General features: G+C 42.5%; 2 protein-coding genes across 6 annotated transcripts in view; both read right to left on the bottom strand.

The window, feature by feature from the left end:
- prex1 (phosphatidylinositol-3,4,5-trisphosphate-dependent Rac exchange factor 1) overlaps window positions 1-17,257 on the bottom strand; it is a 109,525-nt gene extending 92,268 nt beyond the window's left edge. The window contains exon 1 of the mRNA XM_055892550.1: window positions 16,623-17,257. Within this exon, the coding sequence (XP_055748525.1) occupies window positions 16,623-16,766 (144 nt within the window). The 5' untranslated portion in view covers window positions 16,767-17,257. The remainder of the gene's footprint in view (window positions 1-16,622) is intronic.
- Window positions 17,258-17,705: 448 nt separating this feature from the next.
- Window positions 17,706-20,781, bottom strand: part of LOC129830191 (ral GTPase-activating protein subunit beta-like) — a 37,722-nt gene continuing 34,646 nt past the window's right edge. For all 5 annotated transcript variants that reach the window (XM_055892545.1, XM_055892544.1, XM_055892546.1 and 2 more), the window contains one exon: window positions 17,706-20,631. In XM_055892545.1, coding sequence (XP_055748520.1) covers window positions 20,435-20,631 — 197 coding nt within the window. In that variant the 3' untranslated portion in view covers window positions 17,706-20,434. The remainder of the gene's footprint in view (window positions 20,632-20,781) is intronic.

Below are 20,781 nucleotides of genomic sequence, written 5' to 3'. Positions count from 1 at the left end.
TAGCTTTTCATTGCCATTTTCACAAACATAGCACTCCTGTTACCCCTCATTAACAAACACTACTACAAGTCAATTAGTTTAGACAACATTTGACAAAAGTCCCACTTAGGTCTAGTACACAGAAGCCCAGTTACAAAGGATTTGCTGCTGTTTCTTTTCTTTTCTTTGTTGGTGCCTCTGTGGTGTGCAAACAGGAAATGAAAACTTTTTTTGTCGAAATCTATTAAAAAAAAGTTTCTTTTTTTCAAGTTAGATATGCGGTGGCTGAACTCAGAGGAGAAGGGGAAATAAACAAACAATGCACACAGAGTGAGTGAAGATCTGCTGGCTGGCTCGGAACACAAAAGCTGTGAGGATGCTGTCCTGCGACAGGAAGTGAAGCTTTGTGAAGAGAGGAAGTGTGCGAGTGACATGTCGGTTTGAACATTTCCAATCAGGACATGCATGAACAGAACTGCTGGTTTTGTGCAAACAACACACTGCAAGAAGTTAAGACAGAGCTGCAGAGTATACAGTAGTGGGCTACAGCTAAATTAATAAGTTCATGTTGGAGAATTGAAAGTTGGGAAATTATCATAGCATTAAGACTAACTTTGCAGTACTGTGACATTTAAACATATTAGGCCCAAAAGTCTTAGGCCCACAGATATGATTAATGCAGTTGAATTCTGAACACAGGCTACATCAAATGCTTGATTGATTAGGAACCGCAACAAAACCTTGGACGTCACCATAAGAGACATAAGGCTGCACTAATACTACTCATAAAATGGGTTTGTTAGGGTTTTATTTATTTCTACTTCCACACTCTTTTTATGTCATAGATGAAGAGGAAGCGCAATGAGAGCTAGTAGCCAACGCCCAACCATCACCACAGACAGATAGCCTTTCTCTGCCACAAGCTGCCGGAGGCATGCTCAGCCAAACGTGGTCCAGTCTTGTATGACCAACAGCCAAAGGGTCAGATGTGGGTTGGTGACCGGGTTCGTCGTTTGTTGTGAATTAGCGAAGCGAGGAGGGGCCAGACCGAGAGGTGTGAACGAGCAGACGGACCATATGCTGGCGTCGGGCTCTCCATTCGCTCAACTGGAAAGTGACTGGAGAGTGAAAAGGCCTGCTGCCTCCAACGTCTGCCCTCTGATTGAAGAGCCTGGGTCGGGTTCACTGGGTATGCCACAGAAAACATTTTTGAAATGGAGCAATGAACAGTGACCTTTCTTATTGGAAGTTAAGGTAGTTGGCTACCTCCTCCATTTTAAAACGTTCTCGCCCGTTTCATGCCTATGGAACAACACTGATTCTAAAACACACTTTTCCGACCCGAAGCCAGTCTGACTACAAGTGGTCCCTCTGAGCTAAGCTCACCAATCTCAACATTATTGTGTTAAAAATTCTAAAATCACGTTAAATACTGACGTAGAAAGATGGCCGCTTTCAATCAGCTCAAATGTGAGACAATTCTGTTGAGAGTGGTAATGGTAACACAAGACTACATTCATTAAAGCTCGACTTCCACTGGTTGTGTGGACCAAATCAACCCCATAGTCCTTGTGACGCAGTTGTGTCCATAAGGACATGGGGAGGAAGAGCTACAGCTATATCTCCTCTTTACATTGTGAAATAACAAGCTAAATCTATCTTATGGGGAAATCTAAATTGGCACATTCAGTAAGAAACCAAAAAAGTGGTGCATTCAGCTGGGGATTAACTGATAGAGAAGTGGATCATTTTGCTATGTCATAACAGCCGGCAAGAGCGTTCCAAGTTGTGAAAGTGGGGTAAAATCAGAGATCCTCACACAAAGTCAGTCAGCTGTAGTGGCGATGCTGGAAGTGCCATCACGCTGTTAGCACGTGGGGTCTGTTCAGGAGGTTACAGCACGTTCAGCTAGAAATGTTTTGAGTAGAACATCTGATTGTCTGTCAGGGCCTGGCGCCAGCTCTACTCATTACATTTATATCTAAAATGTTCCGAATGTTTCCCCTCACTGAATACACACGTGGACTTACGAGAGGAAAGGGATCCCTTTAATGGGGTTAAAGACGCTCTGAAAAGGTTATCCAGATTAATTTAACAGGATTAATCAGGAGATTCACGGCACCTTGACTAGGAATGTTCTACTTCACAACCTTATGAATGACACAGGGGGTTGAAGAGGGGGCCCTTCTCGGCTGATTTGTTAAATGTTTCAAAGGATGTTCTGTTCCATTTGGGCAGTTAACTGGCGTTGAACTAAACATCACCACTTTGTCCATGTATCGACATTTTTTGCACAACTCATGGAGTGTGCTCACTGCTAAGTCACATTGACATAGCGACACTCTACAAACATCAACAATAACAACCCAACGTCTGACTGGGGTTGTCAAAAGTCCTACTGTTGACTTATCGTCATTCATCTTCCCACGTTTCCTCTCCACATCAGTGATGGGTGTGTTTAAACAAGGAGCCAAAAAGGGTAAGCCTTTTTCAGTCCTTCATTCAAACTGTAGCACAGGCAGGAGTGCTTTTTCGTGGATCCCATGCCGCTAATCTGGCAGAGGGGTAGGCAGAAAAAAAAAAATGTGTTGTAAAAGTAGCACTGAGGTTTCTTAAAAATAAATAAGTGTGTGCATTTGAATACATGTCTAAGCCCTCTCTCTGCACCTCATGTGATTGCTGTTGCTGACAGGCAGATGTTTTGCAGCTCAGGGCCAAGGTCTGAGGGGAAGGAAGAGGGAGAAGAGGGGGAGGGGCAAGAAAAAGCAGAAGTCACAAAAGGAGCCACTCGTCCATTGTGAAGAGAGAGGAGAGCAGAAGACGTGATGGAGGAGGAGAGCAGAAGGTTGGCCGGGGAAAGGGCGGCAGGTACATTTTGCCACTAAACCGCTGCATGGTCTCGCTCATGCCTTTATTAAGCAAATGAAATGGCTGTCATTTTGTGATGGGTGGATGTAGGGGAAGTGGCCTAAAGTATTAGTGGTATGATGAAAAAGCAAATCAACCACTGGTTTCCAGGAATGACATCTGGGTACGACCATGGGCAAAGTGAAGAAAGTATGTGCGTCATTATGGTTCTCTTTTCCCTGTGTGTGCGTGCGCGCGTGCACACCAGTTCAAGAGGTCAGTCAATTGAGGAGCAAAGATCCCTATTTCACCTTCTCTGGTAGGAACCCTTTCATGGGTCAATGAGCAACTGTGGGTGTGAAATGCACAGGAAACACATGGAGAGGGAGAAAAAATACGCAAATCGGCACCAGTGAATACATTTATGAATCTTTCAAAATGTAACAGGATTGGAAGTCTTCCACTTGTAGGCAATCTACTGGGCAAGAGAAAATGATATGGGAAATACAGTTGCTCATAAGAAACAGGTACTGCATATACTTCTAAATACATACTGCCAACCCCATTTCATGATTCGTAATGGGGCAGAACTCTCTCACGGTAGTCTAGCAGGTCTTACATAACCAAGCATTGGGGTGGGAGTCAGGGGAGAGACTGGTACAAAGCTGGAGTATTTTCCTGTTTGCTCACCAGCGATGGCTACATCAGCATTCAGCAGCTATGGTCTTCGATGAGCACCAGGCCAGCTCAGTCACAAGAGACCCCAGTGTATCAATAACACGGCCAAGCACTAAATACACTTGTCAGGTTCTCTACCCAACCCCCCTTTTCAATTCGCTCCAGTTCCCACACCAGTAAAAACGAAGCCCCTGAGTGAATTGCAGATCCAAGCTTTGTCCAAGTAGCCTAACATCGCAGTTCACCGCCCACAACCCCCCCCCCCAAAAAAAGAAAACAAGCTAAAAACAGTAGTGTCCACCAAAAAAGGGGCTATTGGTTTTTTGTTGGGAAGGGAGGGAGAGATTTGGCGGTGAGGGTGGACAGGGTAGTCTTGAGAGGAGGCCGAGAGGCCATTTTGGGTCGACATGGCATGAAATTGAAGAAATAAATGAAGAAATCCCCTCTTTGTGGTCGGGCCACAGCAGAGCGAGAGAAAGGGCCCCATCGTGTCACCTCCATGAAGGGAACCCCAACAAACCCCCTTTTCACTCAAGACGTAAATTATCCGACCCCCCTCTAAAATCTTACCCTCTCCCCCACCATCCAACTCTCTCCCAAAAGCGACCCTCTTGGCCAAGTTCATCGCCAACACAAAGTCCCCTTTGAGTCTTCTCCTTTTTCTCCCCGTCTCACTTCCGCTTTAAAAGGCTTTAGAGTTCACGGCTCTTTGAGTGGCTCACACGGGCGGAAGCTGGCTCGCTACGGGGGACGAGTCTGTCTCCTCCATTCGATTAAAGTGGTGCTGTAGACAGGAAAACTAGAGCAGAAACGTCCTCTCAAAGACAAGAGAGACCCTCTGCGGTCTTCTCTGAAGGTCTGAGGAGCTTGGTTCCATTTAAACGACTGACAATGACTTCAGAAACATTCGCTCGTTCGTCACACACAAGAAGTCTCTCCATACATGACACTTTGTCTGGGGGTTGTCGGAAATCCCGCAAGAAGCTGTGCTTTCTAACATAGCTGAAAAACCAACGTAAACGTTGTACTAATTAGTTCTTGAATGTCTAGAAGGAATGGGATCACAATAATAATCATTCTAACCAAAACAAATGAGTTCCTGCAGCTATGCTGCTAGGACCCATAATTAAACACGACTCCGTGAGAATGGAGGCTTCTATCATGACAGGGTATAGTGTACAATGCATCTCATATTGCTACTAGCTTGTAAGTGAGAAGCCTGAACATTCAAATACCTCTGGGTTGCAGAAATGATGGAATACAGCTCGTCCTCTGAACCAGGGCCTTTTTATTGGCCCAGTGGAAAAGAAGCGTGTCCAATTGGAGGGGAGGGTCTTTTTAACCATCTCATTTGGGGGTAAGTGTTCCCGACTTAACAGTCGCTGAACGTGTAATGAATCGGGTATAAATATCCTTTTATGAGCGCTTGGCTCTTTCAAGTCGATCCGCCGTTGCTGCCACATAATTATGGACAGTTCCCGCTTACACACACACACACACACACACCCTTCTAAACAATAATTACAGACTTCCAAAGCCAACTCTATAATGTGCGTTTGCGTGAGAAGTACATAGTAGTGGGGACGTGGTGGTGTGGTGTCACGTTGAGAGGTGACATGTGGCACTGAAGATAACATCTCGGGACAGAGTGGAGAGGCTGTCTGGATGTGTGTCCACTGTGAAAGGGATCAGTGGGACAGGGTGAGCTGTCAGAGATCTGGAAGGTTCCACTTTGATACAGGCCTAAGTCTGACGGTGATGTAGGGGTAAATCCATTTGAATTCAATCAGTATTTGACAGCATCCCTTTAAATTTAAACAAAACTTTCCATACTGGAGATTTACATTTCCCTCACTAACTTTGAACATCAGTTATCCGATCGCTGCAGCTGTACATAGTCCATCTGTAAATAGCCCACCCAATCTACCTACCTCATCCCCATATTGTTTTTATTTACTTTGCTGCTCTTTTGCACACACTACTTACACACTATCATCTGCTCATCTATCACTCCAGTGTTAATCTGCTAAATTGTAATTACTTTGCTACTATGGCCTATTTATTGCCTTACCTCCTCATGCCATTTGCACACACTGTATATAGACTTTCTTTTTTTTCCTATTGTGTTATTGACTGTACGTTTGTTTATTCCATGTGTAACTCTGTGTTGTTGTTTCTGTCGCACTGCTTTGCTTTATCTTGGCCAGGTCTTAGTTGTAAATGAGAACTTGTTCTCAACTAGCTTACCTGGTTAAATAAAGGTAAAATATATATATTTTTTGAAATACATTGGACCTGAATGCCAAAACATTTAAAATTCACCCATTTTGCATATCATGAGACATCCATGTCTTCCTCACTGGAAAATGTAAACAGTTCAGCTTTGATATCATTTAAAAGCTTACGGAGGTTGTCAAAACATTGACATTATTCAATCATCTAAAAACTCAGTTTAGACCCTACTTTACATCATCTGAGATTTTTGTGTTGTGCCCGCCATCGGTTGAGACATAACATGCTCTTGTATACAGGGCGGGTGTTATTTCAAATCATAGAAATAGGACCCATCCCTTCAGACAACTGCAATTTAGCTGGTACACCACTGAAAATGTCCATTTAATTTACATTTTTACTTCTAATTACTACCCAAAGACGGCCACTGTTGAATGTCAACTTAAATGGCCGTATCTATTACTTCTATGATTTCAATAGGTTTCCTATAACAGATGTGTGGACCTCCAACCATCTTTGTGGTACCATTTTAAAAAATCTATTCCCATTTTAGTAGATGTATCAGTAGTGCTGAGAAATTAGTGCTTTTGAGGTCAGTTCGGCTTCGGTTCGATTATTAAAAAATACATTTATTTGATTCTGGTTTAGATTACTTGGATTGAATGCTGTAACACAGAACAAAACAATTAATAAAAGTCCCATGATGGTAGTCCCATTACTGTTTATCACTTATTTATTCACATCACTTTAATAAAATTGTTCAGTTGTGTATATTACATTTGTTTTATTTGATGACTTTATTTAAATTCCAAGTCATCATCTCATCTCCATAGAGCTGCTGCCCTATGCCGTCTGACAAAAACACTTTTTTAGTCGTTCTTCAAAGTAAATAAGGCATACTTTTATGACTGCTGAATATCAATTATCAGTTAATTACCACAGGCGTAAAAGAAAAACAGACCGGACAAGTAGATGCGCAATGGGTTATGGTCATTGTAGTCAATTACCACGTTTTATGCATTTAAATATGTAGACTATTGGCCTGTTGGAAACTACAACTCCCTACTACATCGCACAGTTTAGACGGGATCTGATTTAGCTCAAGAAAAACTGTGTAATGATCTAAGAAAAAAACGAATGTTAATGTGTCTGAACCGATGGCCGGCACAACAAAAAAACCTTGATGTAAAATAGGGTCTAAGCTACAAAACATGCAAACATGAAGAAGTATTTTAGATAATTGACATGATATCAATCTCAACCATTTATCTTTTCCAGCAATGAAGACATGGATGTCTCATGGTATGATGGGGTATGCCAAACTGGTCAACTTTGAATGTCTTTATCTCTTGAATGTTTTGGAACTCATGTCCAAAACGTCACCTTCTGATCACTTATACAATGAGCAAATACATATGGAAGGTTTCATTCAAATCAAAAGGGGTGCTGTCAAAAAGAGATTGAATTCTAATGGATTGGGTAACTTGTGCATCTCCACTCCATACTGCAGCCCCTTTTATTGCTGTTCGCTAGATAAGATTACCTTCTAACATTTGATTAATGTAGAGGAATCGGGAGTTATTGACAGCATTGGAAGTATAGCTTCAGTATGTAGTGAAATGGTTAACCATACGAACACTGAGTGGTACAACATGAGGTGTGTGCATGTGTATCAATCAGTTCAACATAAGCAGCGTCATTGAGACCTGCTGGGTAGATGGCTTGTGGGGGGAAGTGCATTAGCACCCTGGCATACGATCACGGTCATAATGGGATCAAAGCAGACACCCACTGGTCCTGAATCAGACAAGAGGAGCGGAACCAGGCAGAGACAGTACCGTAGCCAATAAACAGACCCGATTCAGCTGAACGGTGTTCTCTCTGTGAAGCATTGTTCCCAGCCAGTTAGTCACCAAAACTGATGAGAACAGGCAATGGGATACATTTTTTTTTATTTCACCTCTATTTAACCAGGTAGGCTAGTTGAGAACAAGTTCTCATTTACAACTGCGACCTGGCCAAGATAAAGCAAAGCAGTTCGACACATACAACACAGAGTTACACATGGAATAAACAAACATACAATCAATAATACAGTAGAAAAAATGTCTATATACAGTGTGTGCAAATGAGGTAAGATAAGGGAGGTAAGGCAATAAATAGGCTATAGTGGCGAGGTAATTACGATATAGCAATTAAACACTGGAGTGATAAATGTGCAGAAGATGAATGTGCAAGTAGAGATACTGGGGTCCAAAGGAGCAAAATAAATCAATAAATACAGTATGGGGATGAGGTAATTGGATGGGCTATTTACAGATGGCTATGTACAGGTGCAACGATCTGTGAGCTGCTCTGACAGCTGCTTATTGAAGTTAGTGAGGGAAATATGAGTCTCCAGCTTCATTGATTTTTGCAGTTTGTTCCAATCATTGGCAGCAGAGAACTGGAAGGAAAAGCAGCCAAAGGGGGAATTGGCTTTGGGGGTGACCAGTGAAATATACCTGCTGGAGCGCGTGCTGCGGGTGGGTGCTGCTATGGTGAGCAGTGAACTGAGATAAGGCGGGGCTTTACCTAGCAAAGACTTGATAACCTGGAGCCAGTTGGTTTGGCGACAAGTATGAAGCGAGGGCCAGCCAACGAGAGAGTACAGGTCGCAGTGGTGGGTAGTATATGGGGCTTTGGTGACAAAACAGATGGCACTGTGATAGACTGCATCCAATTTGTTGAGTAGAGTGTTGCAGGCTATTTTTTAAATGACATCGCCAAAGTCAAGGATCGGTAGGATAGTATGTTTTACGAGGGTATGTTTGGCAGCATGAGTGAAGGATGCTTTGTTGCAAAATAGGAAGCCGATTCTAGATGTAATTTTTGGATTGGAGATGCTTAATATGAGTCTGGAAGGAGAGTTTACAGTCTAACCAGACACCTAGGTATTTGTAGTTGTCCACAATGACGCATCTTCTGATCAGATGGTACCATGCCATCTTTAACTGAACCCAATGAGACTAGTTTTACAACACTCTAGAAAAATACAGGTAACAGTCAAAATAAAGGAAACACTAACATGGTGTCTTAATAGGGCGTTGGGCCACCACATGTCGCCAAAACAGCTTCCGTGCGCCTTTGCATAGATTCTACAAGTGTCTGGAATGCTATTGGAGGGATGCGACACCATTCTTCTATGAGAAATTCCATAATTTGGTGTTTTGTTGATGGTGTAATACGCTGTCTCAGGCACCGCTTCAGAATCTCCCATAAGTGTTCAATTGGGTTGAGATCTGGTGACTGAGACGGCCATATCGTGAAACATCAGCAAGTTGAGCAGTCTTAGTCACTGAAGCTTCTGCCAAACGTGCCCCAACAATCACTCCTCTTTCAAAGTCACTGATCTCTTCTTCTAGCCATGGTAGTCAAAGAAAATTGGCAACTGGGCCTGCCCAACATTTTTATACACACCTGTGTGGAAGCACCTGCTTTCAATATACTTTGTATCCCTCATTTACTCAGGTGTTTCCTTTATTTTGGAAGTTACCTCTACATGACATTGGGGTAAATCCTAAGTTCCAAGTCAAATGTTCACTTATCAATGCATGACGAAGCGAACATTCAACGTAAGTGCATGATTCGTCCCTGAAATAGGATTCCCTCAAAACACTTGAAGAGCGTTCGCCCACTCTTACAACCCATCTCATATTTAAGGACGTGTGTACACATGGAGCACAGTCAATTAGCGATCTTAAGATAAACCACAAGGAGTCACACACCCCATCCATCACTACTGTCACAAATCAACCTTCTCCTATTAGTCTTCAACTAGGCCAGGGGCAGAAAGTTCAACATCGGAACTCCAATTCAACGTTCATCAAAACCCTTTGGCGTTGTTCATGGTTAGAGAGTGTCAGGATGGAAGGTCTATTACGGTCGTAGAGTTTGGTTGTGGTCAATGTTTCTCAATAGAATGGTGACCTTCGCCCCCTTCAATCCCACACATCTGGTTCTGTTTGACAAACCTGACAAACGTTTCGCTGCCCAGCAGCCTCTGTCCACAAACTGTTCCAGGCAATTCCCAAAGGGCGCTGATGGGAATTCCTGGATAGTTCTCTTTGTGTGACTGGCTGACATGCCATTGGGTTCAATTCCAAACATTTACAGTCATCCTTCCATTCTACCTTTTCACTTGGGAGGAGAAAACAAACCCCCTGTTCAATTAATGGGTATTGGCTTGCTCTGGGGAAGTACTTGTCCCGCTTTTGTTCAGGTCAAGATGTCAAGCAGGCATTGCTTGTCTCCCATTGCTGCCTTTTACAAGGGAGGCCATGTCACTAATTCCATCATATATCACCCATTTCGAAAACACTTTGTGTGACCATTAACATTCCTTGTCGTGTATTTTTTCCCATTGAAGGCTTGTGTCACCGAAGTGTCCGCATTCAAACTGAACAACACATCTGGATAGACTCCACTTGGTCCACGTACTTCAGTGTGCTAGAAAACAAACACACAGGCCAATTGAGGACGTCACTGACTCCTGACAGGGAGAGAACAGTCTTTCAACAGACAGTGCTGCTATGCCTATGCTATTGTATTCACCGCGACTATGCAGAGAGATCCACTTTTATCTGATCTCATGAACCACCATTTACCCCTTGAATTCCTAAAGCAAATGCTTCTGCATTAAATCAAACATTACAGCCTCACAGAAAATGATTTAACACCACAAAGAATTTAAAAACTAGAAGGAAGAAAGAGATATCAAAATATACACATACACATACATACATATATACACACATACAGTTGAATTCGGAAGTTTACGTACACTTAGGTTGGAGTCATTAAAACTCGTTTTTCAACCACTCCACAAATTTCTTGTGAACAAACTATAGTTTTGGCAAGTCGGTTAGGACATCTGCTTTGTGCATGACACAAGTAATTTTTCCAACAATTGTTTACAGACAGATTATTTCACTTAATCACAATTCCTGTGGGTCAGACGTTTACATACACTAAGTTGACTGTGCCTTTAAAACAGCTTTAGAAGCTTCTGATAGGCTAATTGACATCATTTGAGTCAATTGGAGGTGTACCTGTGGCTGTATTTCAAGGTCTACCTTCAAACTCAGTGCCTCTTTGCTTGACATCATGGGAAATTCAAAAGAAATCAGCCAAGACCTCATAAAACAAATTGTAGACCTCCACAAGTCTGGTTTATCCTTGGGAGCAATTTCCAAATGCCTGAAGGTAAAGGAATTTTCCAAGCTGTTTAAATGCACAGTCAACTTAGTGTATGTAAACTTCTGACCCACCGGAACTGTGATACAGTGAATTATAAGTGAAATAATCTGTCTGTAAACAATTGTTGGAAAAATTACTTGTCATGCACAAAGTAGATGTCCTAACCGACTTGCCAAAACTATAGTTTGTTAACAGGAAATTTGTGGAGTGGTTGAAAAACGAGTTTTAATAACTCCAACCTAAGTGTATGTAAACTTCTGACTTCAACTGTACATGTATGTATGTGGCAGTCCAAGTAGGATTAAAACTGGGTGATGAGTCCAATATAGACAGTTCAATGCCAAACACGTAGCTCGATATGAGCTTCCCTCCTATGCTAATCCTCTCGGAAATATCTGTAACATTTTGAAAACATAGCCACAGGGTATGTGACATTATGCCACTGCGCTACTCCAGAGGTTTAGACACGTTAACTAGATTCCTCAAATTCCTGATGCAGTCTTATGCCTCGGAAAGAAATGGCTTATGAGCACACATGACTAAAAATGAAACCAAGATTAGTTGGGCCTGACACTTTACTCTTTTTGTGTCACGATGTGCTGTAATCTGTTGGCTTGGCAACATAACGGCTGCAATAAGGTACTAATTGTCTTGAGGGAGACCGAGCGCTGTGACTTCTTAAGGAGCACGACATCAAATGCATACCTCCCATTGGAGGGTTAAGCCTTGGCCCTGTGTTTGGACAGAACTGTAGGGCTTGTGTAATGGAATTGTCACAGTGTTGGAAGACAGGGTGGGGGGGTACAAAGAGAGGGCCCAATGGGGGGCAATTTACGTGAGCTTTGTGGAGGAGTAGGGGTCTGCTGGATATGCTGAGACTTAAGATTTTATTCAATCAAAACCTTGAGCCAGTTTCAAGGGTAAGACAAGAGGCAGTACTCCTCTTGTGCTGCCTGAAATGTGTATTTGGACTATTTTAAATCAATAAAACAATGCTTACCACGTAGAATCCAAAAGAAACACAACAGCACATTTTCTTAGTGTAGAAGGACTGCTGTTCATCTTCTCAGACTCTACAAGATATTGGCTGCCTGGCTACCCATCCACATCGCTCAGGCCAACTGACGTTTCTTCTCCAAGATGAGTCTGGATTGGCCTCCCTCCCCAATGATTTCTAGAACGCGAACACATTCTGACCACTCTGATTGGTCCCAGAAACCGATGGGTTGCGCCAGAGCCGGCCTACATGATGACATGATCAACTTTGATACTCTGATTAGAGACGATCCAATCACTGATAAGTTTGTTTTGTACAACTCCTCTCATTTTCAAGTAACACAAACGACTTAAAAGATGGAAGTTTCAGACTGATTGTATGAAACGATCAATAGAGCAGTGGAAATAAATTCAGGGTGAGTAGACAGGTAAAGATATTGGGCCTTTGGCTCCTTATTGGTTACTCATCAAGTTGAGGCACATGATGCGCTTTCGTGTCAGGCCTTTGAAGTCTTATTAAGAAGCGTATTTAAAAGGGCCAGAAACAAACTACTTGGCAGGAGTCGAGACCCAGCAGCAACCCCCCAACGCTTCTATTCCAGACCCTTCCATAAAGACACGACGGGGCGTTTTCCCTTTTGCAGAGTAGAGTCTGGTTTGTTAGTTAGAGCCCTGGAGTTGGGGTTACAGAGTTGAAGCCACCGGCGCAGCGGGCGGGAGTTATAAACGGACCTATTTATAGTAGTAGACACCAGGGCAGAGAAACCTGATGCTGGCGTATTCTAGTGTGGAGAGATGGAGGGATGATGGAGAGAGCAGCTTAGAGAGGAAGCTCAAGGCTGACTTCCTGTGTGTCTTCCAAGGTAATGAGCACAGCCTTGTGGGTCATCCTGTTTGTTCAACCAGGCTTGTCATTGGCCCCACCACAGCTGGCATGGCCACAGGAGTCAACACCAGCTTGGCAGCAAGGGGAAATAAAGAGGATTTGAAGGTTTCACCTTTAAGGAGGAAACCACAGACATATCCTCGGTCATATACTCACTGGCATGGGAAGGAACACTCAAGCACACACACAAATCAGATGAACCCCTTACAAGTAAGTTATCTAGTGTGTGTGTGTGTGTGTGTGTGTGTGTGTGTGTGTGTGTGTGTGTGTGTGTGTGTGTGGCCAGGGGCGGGTTTCAAAGGGGCTGCATCTCCAGATGTTTCCTATTATAGGTTATGGAGTATCAAATGTTTCAAAGTCATCCCTGAACCACTTCCATCTTTTCCACATGCGCACATGACAGACAGTGGTTATGACAGAGGTGATCACTCAGCTAATCAGAACATTACGATAATACAGTCTTAAGACCATATATATGTCCAGGGTTGAGTTAAGTAGGAGACCGTAGCAAAACGCTTTGAAACGGAAAACAAAATAAGTGTTCTAATTGGACCAGTCCTAGATGGTAAATCCCTGTTACACTTTGTTTAAAAACGTTCTCTCCCTACTGAACACGACCCAGGTCGGGTGGAGGTTTGTGGGAGAAGCGTGTTGAGGTTTGGGTGGATATTAATGGCTTTTTTTTTTGCAAGGCTCCAATGTTGTGACGAGTGGTCAGGATGCAAAAAGACAACTCATTTAAAAAAACACCAATCGTTGTAAAAGTTGCATCTCCTTTTTTCAAAGGTTTGCTTAAATGTCGTGGAAATCCCACACCACATCCACACAGGATGATGTCACTAACCATATTCATGCCATATCCTACATTTTGTAGGATAATGTCGGGAAAATCCGAGCTGATGTGAGCAGAAAAAACTAGCGCCGCACTCCAATTCTTCGGAGAGCTGATCAACGCAAATAAAGCGGCGTACCATTTAACAAACATGAGTAGATACCAGTTACCACCAAAGACTGAAATTAAATTAAAGTGAGCTGTCCAAATGCAAAGCATCGGTTCTACTAGTCCACCCCAAAAATTTGACCAAAACAAATCCTGTTATCCCTGCCTCACACCCCATCTCTATCCCCACCCAGCCTATTTGATATGCTCGCTGGCTTCGGTAATTGCCAAGAGGGACGCGGGTTAGAGATGACAAAAGCTGGATAAACATCCGTGAGCGTCATCCCGCTCGTACGTGTATCGATTGTGTGTTTGATGCAGACTAGTTGCAACACAAAAGGTGGGGGAAACAGACTCAATGGAGAGAGCAATGGGAGGAGGGGGGGGGGGGTATTCTTTCATCAACCGCTGCGCCTCAATTTCACCCCAGCCTCTCTCATAACCAGCATAGATTGAGAACAAACAACCAACCAACCAAGTGTCTCTCAAAGAGGAAAAACTGTGGGGTTTAGTGGACAGTACAGTATCAGATTACACTCTCAATCTCCCCGCCAAGGTGATCACTGACTCCCCATCTATCGGCTCAGGTGTCTTCAATGGGGGGGATAGAGAGAGACTGGGGCTATCTTTACTAAAAACATATGGCCTCAATCCTGGCCCATCTAACCCCCAGCCAGACAGTCCTTATCAACACCAGATTGGCTGTTTGACGACAAAAGCTTGGCTTCCCGGCAGGGAGGGGAGAAGGGAGTAGCATAGCATTATCGGATTAGCCAGGATTGGAGCGAAACTGATTTTATGGATGTGTTAGACTTTCCACAATCCGCTGAGCCATTGATGCCACGCCATGGCCGCCACTAGATCAATGGACTTTGGGAGGCGAAGCACACCGGATCATACACAGACACACATATATAGGCACATGCACTGCCACATGCACTCACACAAAACCGGGTGCCATGAAAATGAGTTTTACAACAGTTGTAATAGTATTATCAGCCTTATCATTACAACAGCAGACAGTTGATTCTGCAATTGTCCAACTCTGTTGTTGAGACGTAAACGTAAATCTCTAGTCTAACCCCTGGAGTGACGTGAAAGGGTTAGTGAAGTGGACAGCAGTGTGCTGCTGTTGGGGCTATCCACCCCGGCCCCATCTTCACCTGAGCAAGCATGTGTTAAATTAAGAGATGTTACATGATGTAATGGTAGGCAAGAGGCTGGGGTGAGGGGAAGTAGGGGGATGAGATCCAGACATTGCCTGTATGTTTTATAAATACATAGAAGTTGGGAGTCATGGTGTGTGTTTCGGCCCCTGTTGCTTTACACCAGTTATTGAGGTTTGTTGACCGTTATGCAACGCTGCTCCACATAAAGTGAATAATAAATTGGGGATTAAACGTGAAGAGGATTGCCTATGAGGAGTTATAGTCATACTGGTCTAAAAATGAAGAGTTGATTAGTTTAATGCTTGTTCATTACTTCCTCTACTTTCATACACTATTCCTATAGAACAACCCCACCTTCTTGTTCATGCATAGCCCCCTTCCATGTTCAGGCTCTCCATGTGAAGTGTGTAAGAGGACAAAATATTGGAGTTAACTCCAGCATAGAATGCCTACCAATTGACTGACAGCCCTCTTTTCAAATGTGTAAAATCCATTGGACACATGTCATCATTCTTTCCAGCCCTTGGATGCTTATCAATCAGATGTGGTCATTTGTATCATACAACTGCCTAAGGTCACATGATGTATCATATCGCAGTGTTTACCAAACTTGGTCCTGGGTCCCCCCCCCACACAACACCACCACTGGGTGCACGTTTTGGGTTTTCCCCTCACACTACATATCTGATTCAAATAACCAACTCATCATCAAGTTTTGATTATTTGAATCAGTTGTATAGTGCTAGGACAACAACCAAAACGTGCACCCACGGGGGGGGGGGGGCAGGACCGAGTTTGGGAAACCCTGTCATATAGCAGTTTGTAATGGCCATGGTTCAAGGTTAGGCTGTCATCATCCATCAACGAGGCCACCTGCACTGTGCATAGAGACGACGGCCCGGATAATGGGAGGAGACAACACAGGAGACTGGAAACAAAGAGATGACAAGGAGAGGTGACAAATTGAATTGCCACCTGCAGCTGGTCTAGACTCGAGCTTCGGGCATAGCGGTGAGTTCTCGGGTGACGCGTGAATGAGCCCATTCATTATTCAGATGTGATTATAGAAAACGTGATACCTAACACGTACTATGAAGTGATACATTGGCTCGCAATTATCAATTAATAAATGCACACCATTGCTGTCGCGAATGGGCGGGACAGGCAGGCTACATCATTTGAATTGCGAATTGTGCTTCTATTAAATCCACGGTTTCTACTGGGGTTTTATCAGAACTTACAAGATGAACAGGCTGATGAACGAAGGCGTGAGACGTTCCAAAATCAACGATGATGTACTAGCCCAAGCAATGGCATGCCTGTGAAGTGCCCGTTCCCCCAACGGAAACACTATAAAATGCAGCAAATCATTATTATGGACACCACTCTACCGGCTGACATCAACAGAAGGGTGAACTGTCGCTACACATTAAAACCAAAAATTGGAATGTGATGATAATGCATTCAACCAGCCTAGCACAGCCAGCAGCAGCTGTAGCAAACTGGCCATGACTTCACTTTCTCCGAGGGTGTTTGTTGCCAGCAATTTGTGATACAATGATACAACTGCTTGCCAACAGCTGAACAATATAAATGTCCCGTCTGGCAAGTAGCCATGGGTTCAATTGAGGCAAAGAAAGGGCGATCAAAAACTTACCGATTGAAGGAAAAGCAATACCCGAACGTAATCCCTCTCGGTGTTCAAAATTTCATTTAAAACACAGAGCCTCAAGCGTTGCTGGCGGTCCGAATCTTTGGTGCCGTGAACACCGCCGTTCTCATGGTGCCCGTCTTCTTCCATAATTTATATTTATCCAAAGAGTAGGAAAATAACGTTAAATTATTATTGATACTTGGTTCACTGCAAAAGTATTCCGAGTTAGTTGCAGTTTAAGTCCATTTTCAACACCGTATCTTCAAACCCCAATGCAATGATGCGCAATGCGTATAAACTTCAACAAAAGTAACAAAACAAAAACATGCGTCTTTATTCTGATTTTTTCTCTCTAGAAAAGACAGACACTGCAATAAACGACGAATGATCGATTTTTGAGATCCGATTCTGCGACAAGAAAAAACAACTTCAGCTGAGAATGTACAGCTTACAATATAGGCTGAGGATCGCTAAATCACATGTTCTCAAATTGGTTCGTTGTGTGTCAACATAAGTTTTGAGACGACAGCACATGATGCAGGCGGCAGTAATTTCAGACTCTCAGAAGGCAGTCTGAAAAGCGCTTGTTGTCCTCTTGGCTTCTGTGGGGAATGAGAGCAATGCAACAACGTGCCAGTGGTCGCTTTCAGAAGTGCAGCAGTGTAGGGACCGGCTTTACGTTAACATAACGAATTTAATTAAGTTCAATATCAAATAATTAATTCTGCACCTCTTAATTAAATACATATGCCCAGTCATTCTTTCAATGAGGCTGCCTCATTATTTTTACTTTATGAATGGCACAAACCAGGCCTATTGAACAATTGATGGGCAAGTCAATGGAACAGGCGGCAAATTAAGTCGACTGTTTTATGGATACAATTAATATTTTAGACGACTGTCATCATTACGAAGAGGGTCTGACAAATACTTTGCTACCACCAAGTTCCTACGGACTCGAGCACTGTAGTTGAACGCCAACAACAGCAGTGTCCGATTTATAAATGTCAGCGCAAGGGGACCTCTTGTGGACTCATTCGTAGCACAGCATCAAACTCATACAACAATCCACTGATTCAGAGAACATTAAAAAGTGTGATTCAACTTTATTCCTCAGACACCATGTAAACAAAGGTTGGGGATCAAAAGGAATAAATGAAAAGATAAGTTTTAATCAATGCAGGTTACATTCATTATCCACTGTGATTCTCCCAGACAGTTGCATTACATACATTTTGTTTTTGCCTTTTTAAAAAGAGGAATGCAAACAGACAAACCTCACAATTTCTTATATTTTACATATAATTCTTCCTTTCTGTACAACACAAGTTCTTAAATATTACCAAATAACAAATAAGTAATTCAGGATAAGATTAGCTATTGATTGTATGCAATTGCTTTGATTAATTCATATTCCATACTTGTTTTCCTTAACAACAAAAAAAGGTAGGCTATGTGCAAAAGCACATACATTCATAAAACCATCAAAAAGTAAGACAATCTAATTCAATGATAGATTAAACATGTCATAGACTAAGGGGTCAATTTCAGACAAATATCTATTCTAATCTTTTTCCAGCTCCTGTGAAAAGTGTGTGTGTAAAACCCTCCATTGTCTGAATATGATATGCTCACGGGGAGTAATTGGTGCCTGTAACTGGATTTAGACGTAGCCTATTTAAAACAAGTTGTTTTGTTTTTATTAGAATTTGATGAGTATTCACTGTATTTTTTGGGGTCTTATCAATAGTAAATTGAATCTTGCTTTTTGTCAACGTCTGGCATGTCCAATTGGAGAGGATAACAAAATAAAGTAAATACACAACTTGAAGCAACCACATATTTAGCCAGGGAGCACATCTAGAACTTATTTATTCATCAAAGCCCAGCCTTTTCACACCACCGCCAGCTACTGTGCCCATAATTCCCACTATGAAAATAGCTAAAATATTTCTGATACACCCCTGGACCTATACCCCTGGACCTACCTGCCCCATTGCATTAGGTTTGTTAAAATAGACCCTAAGTCTTTTCGTCATTTACATTTCACAAGATAAAACTCTTCCTTGAGTATATTTCCAAACTGCAGACCACTGTAAAAAAAGAAAAATGTTTAAAAAAAGTATATATATAAAAAAATGTGCTCAGTGCATAAAGACTAAAGATCAAATAAATATGTATGGAGGTTTATCCTTTTCAATCATTGCCATAAATAAATGCACATTATTACAGGCAGACAGTAAAGGGTTCGCTTCAGGGCTTTTAAAAGCACAGTAAGTTAACAAAAATCGGTAAACCAATTGCAATACGCAAAGTAAACTCACAATTGTATAGATGGAATAAAACTTAATTTGCAGTGAATATGAAAATCTGTTAATTCTAATCATTTTGATTCCTAATCACATGTAACTGTACTTGACCTTTCCTTATTACAACTAGCCTATCAGTCAACTTGCCATCCAATGAAACAAAGTGTATTTTCGCATAACGTTTTGTTTTAGAAGATGCAACAAAACAAAATAGATCTTGAGACAATCTCACACATTCAAAAAGACCAACAACTTTTCTCCGTACACAAGGAGATGCATTTCTGATAAAGAAGAGCAATGCCTAGACACATCATCTGACAAAAAGTGTGCCTTCTTCAGAATGGAGAAGAACCATGTGCCATCAGTAGTAAGAAGAACCGTATGCACGTCTTCCATCACTTCCATGTGTTGCATCACGCATACAGTACAGACATGCCGTTGCGTGGGATGGAGTGACTGATCTGATTAGACTTGCAGACGAGAGCAGAAACACCTCAGATGCAATGTTTACATCTGCAGTCTCACACAAACAGTGCAATATGACCTATACGTCAAAATGGTTCAGTGCCGGAACGAATAATACTGGTCTACTTCATTGTAAGAACAATATCTATGCAATCTCTGTTAGCAGCTGACCAACATTAAAGGGATAGTTCACCACTACACCTTAAAAGTGGTATGAAAACAGAAGAATTTAGATAAGGGGGTGAAGTACCCCTTGAAATGTCTTTGCTTATTTTTTCCATGTTTTGAGACTCAGTAAGTAAGCTGACCAATGCCTAATATTGCTGCAATGTTCAACTCTATTTTGTCAATGACATGGAAGACTTTGGACAGATACATGAAGGAGAATACTTTTTTTAAACCGATTGTTTTTAGATGAGATGTAAACACTTTCAAAGTAATATATGGATCCATCGCGTAAAATGTCTTGATCCAACTGCAGTTCACCAAATCTCTCACCACAATCACCCGCACGGTATCGGCCCAAATCCCAGTCTCTCCTTCCTCTCCCCAGCTGTGTCGATATGATACATGTCAAATGATCAAGTAAACCTATATTAGGAGTCTGGTCCATCTACATTTAGGCTACATCATTAAAAACCAGAAACTCTAAAATGGAGGATTAAAAGGCCAATAATGTTGTTCACTCTTCATCACAATATTTAAAAAAAGACCGAAAGTAGATTATCCTATTGCAAATTATAGCGCGTCAAACTGGTGTCACAAAGCCTAGAGTAGACTGATAAGGATGTGCAGTATATTTTCAATGCCAAGTGTCCAGAACTTAACTGGGGCTTAGTAGCCACCAAAAAGACAGGCTCAGATGTGTTCGTACTAGAAATGTACTGTTTGCACCTGGTAACAATTTTTTGACACTGCTCTCGACGTCAATGGCAGCGTTTGACATAAATAACAAAATAGAACTGTATAAATATAGAGAATCTGGGGCTGTGTGTGTCTGTGTGTGAGTGTGTGTCAGTGTTTTTCAAAGGGAGGGGGAGGTCAAAGGTGAACAGGCCTCCCCTCCCCCACGTCTTGGAAGAGTGAGGTGTAGAACTCGGGCTCCAGCTGCTTGTTGCGGTAGCGGTGCACGACGTCTGCAATCTTCTGCTTGCGCCGCACGTGCGGCGGGCTGTACGTCTCGCTCTCCAGTCGCTTCCGCCGGCACACGTTGATAACCGTCTGGCGCACCAGGAACCCTGGGAGAAAACAACAAGCAGAATGTGACATAATGAGCGAAACAAAATAGGAGTGGAATTTAGTCATATTTGTAGTTTGTAATATCCCAGGGGCAGGATGACAAAACCGCCAACACGGCAATGGGTAGAGAAGGAAGCATAACATAAATG

This window comes from Salvelinus fontinalis, chromosome 31 (assembly GCF_029448725.1).
Source record: "Salvelinus fontinalis isolate EN_2023a chromosome 31, ASM2944872v1, whole genome shotgun sequence".
In the NCBI taxonomy this organism is placed as follows: Eukaryota; Metazoa; Chordata; class Actinopteri; order Salmoniformes; family Salmonidae; genus Salvelinus; species Salvelinus fontinalis.
The sequence above is the reverse complement of the archived record's forward strand: the minus strand, read 5'-3'. Positions and strand labels throughout refer to the sequence as shown.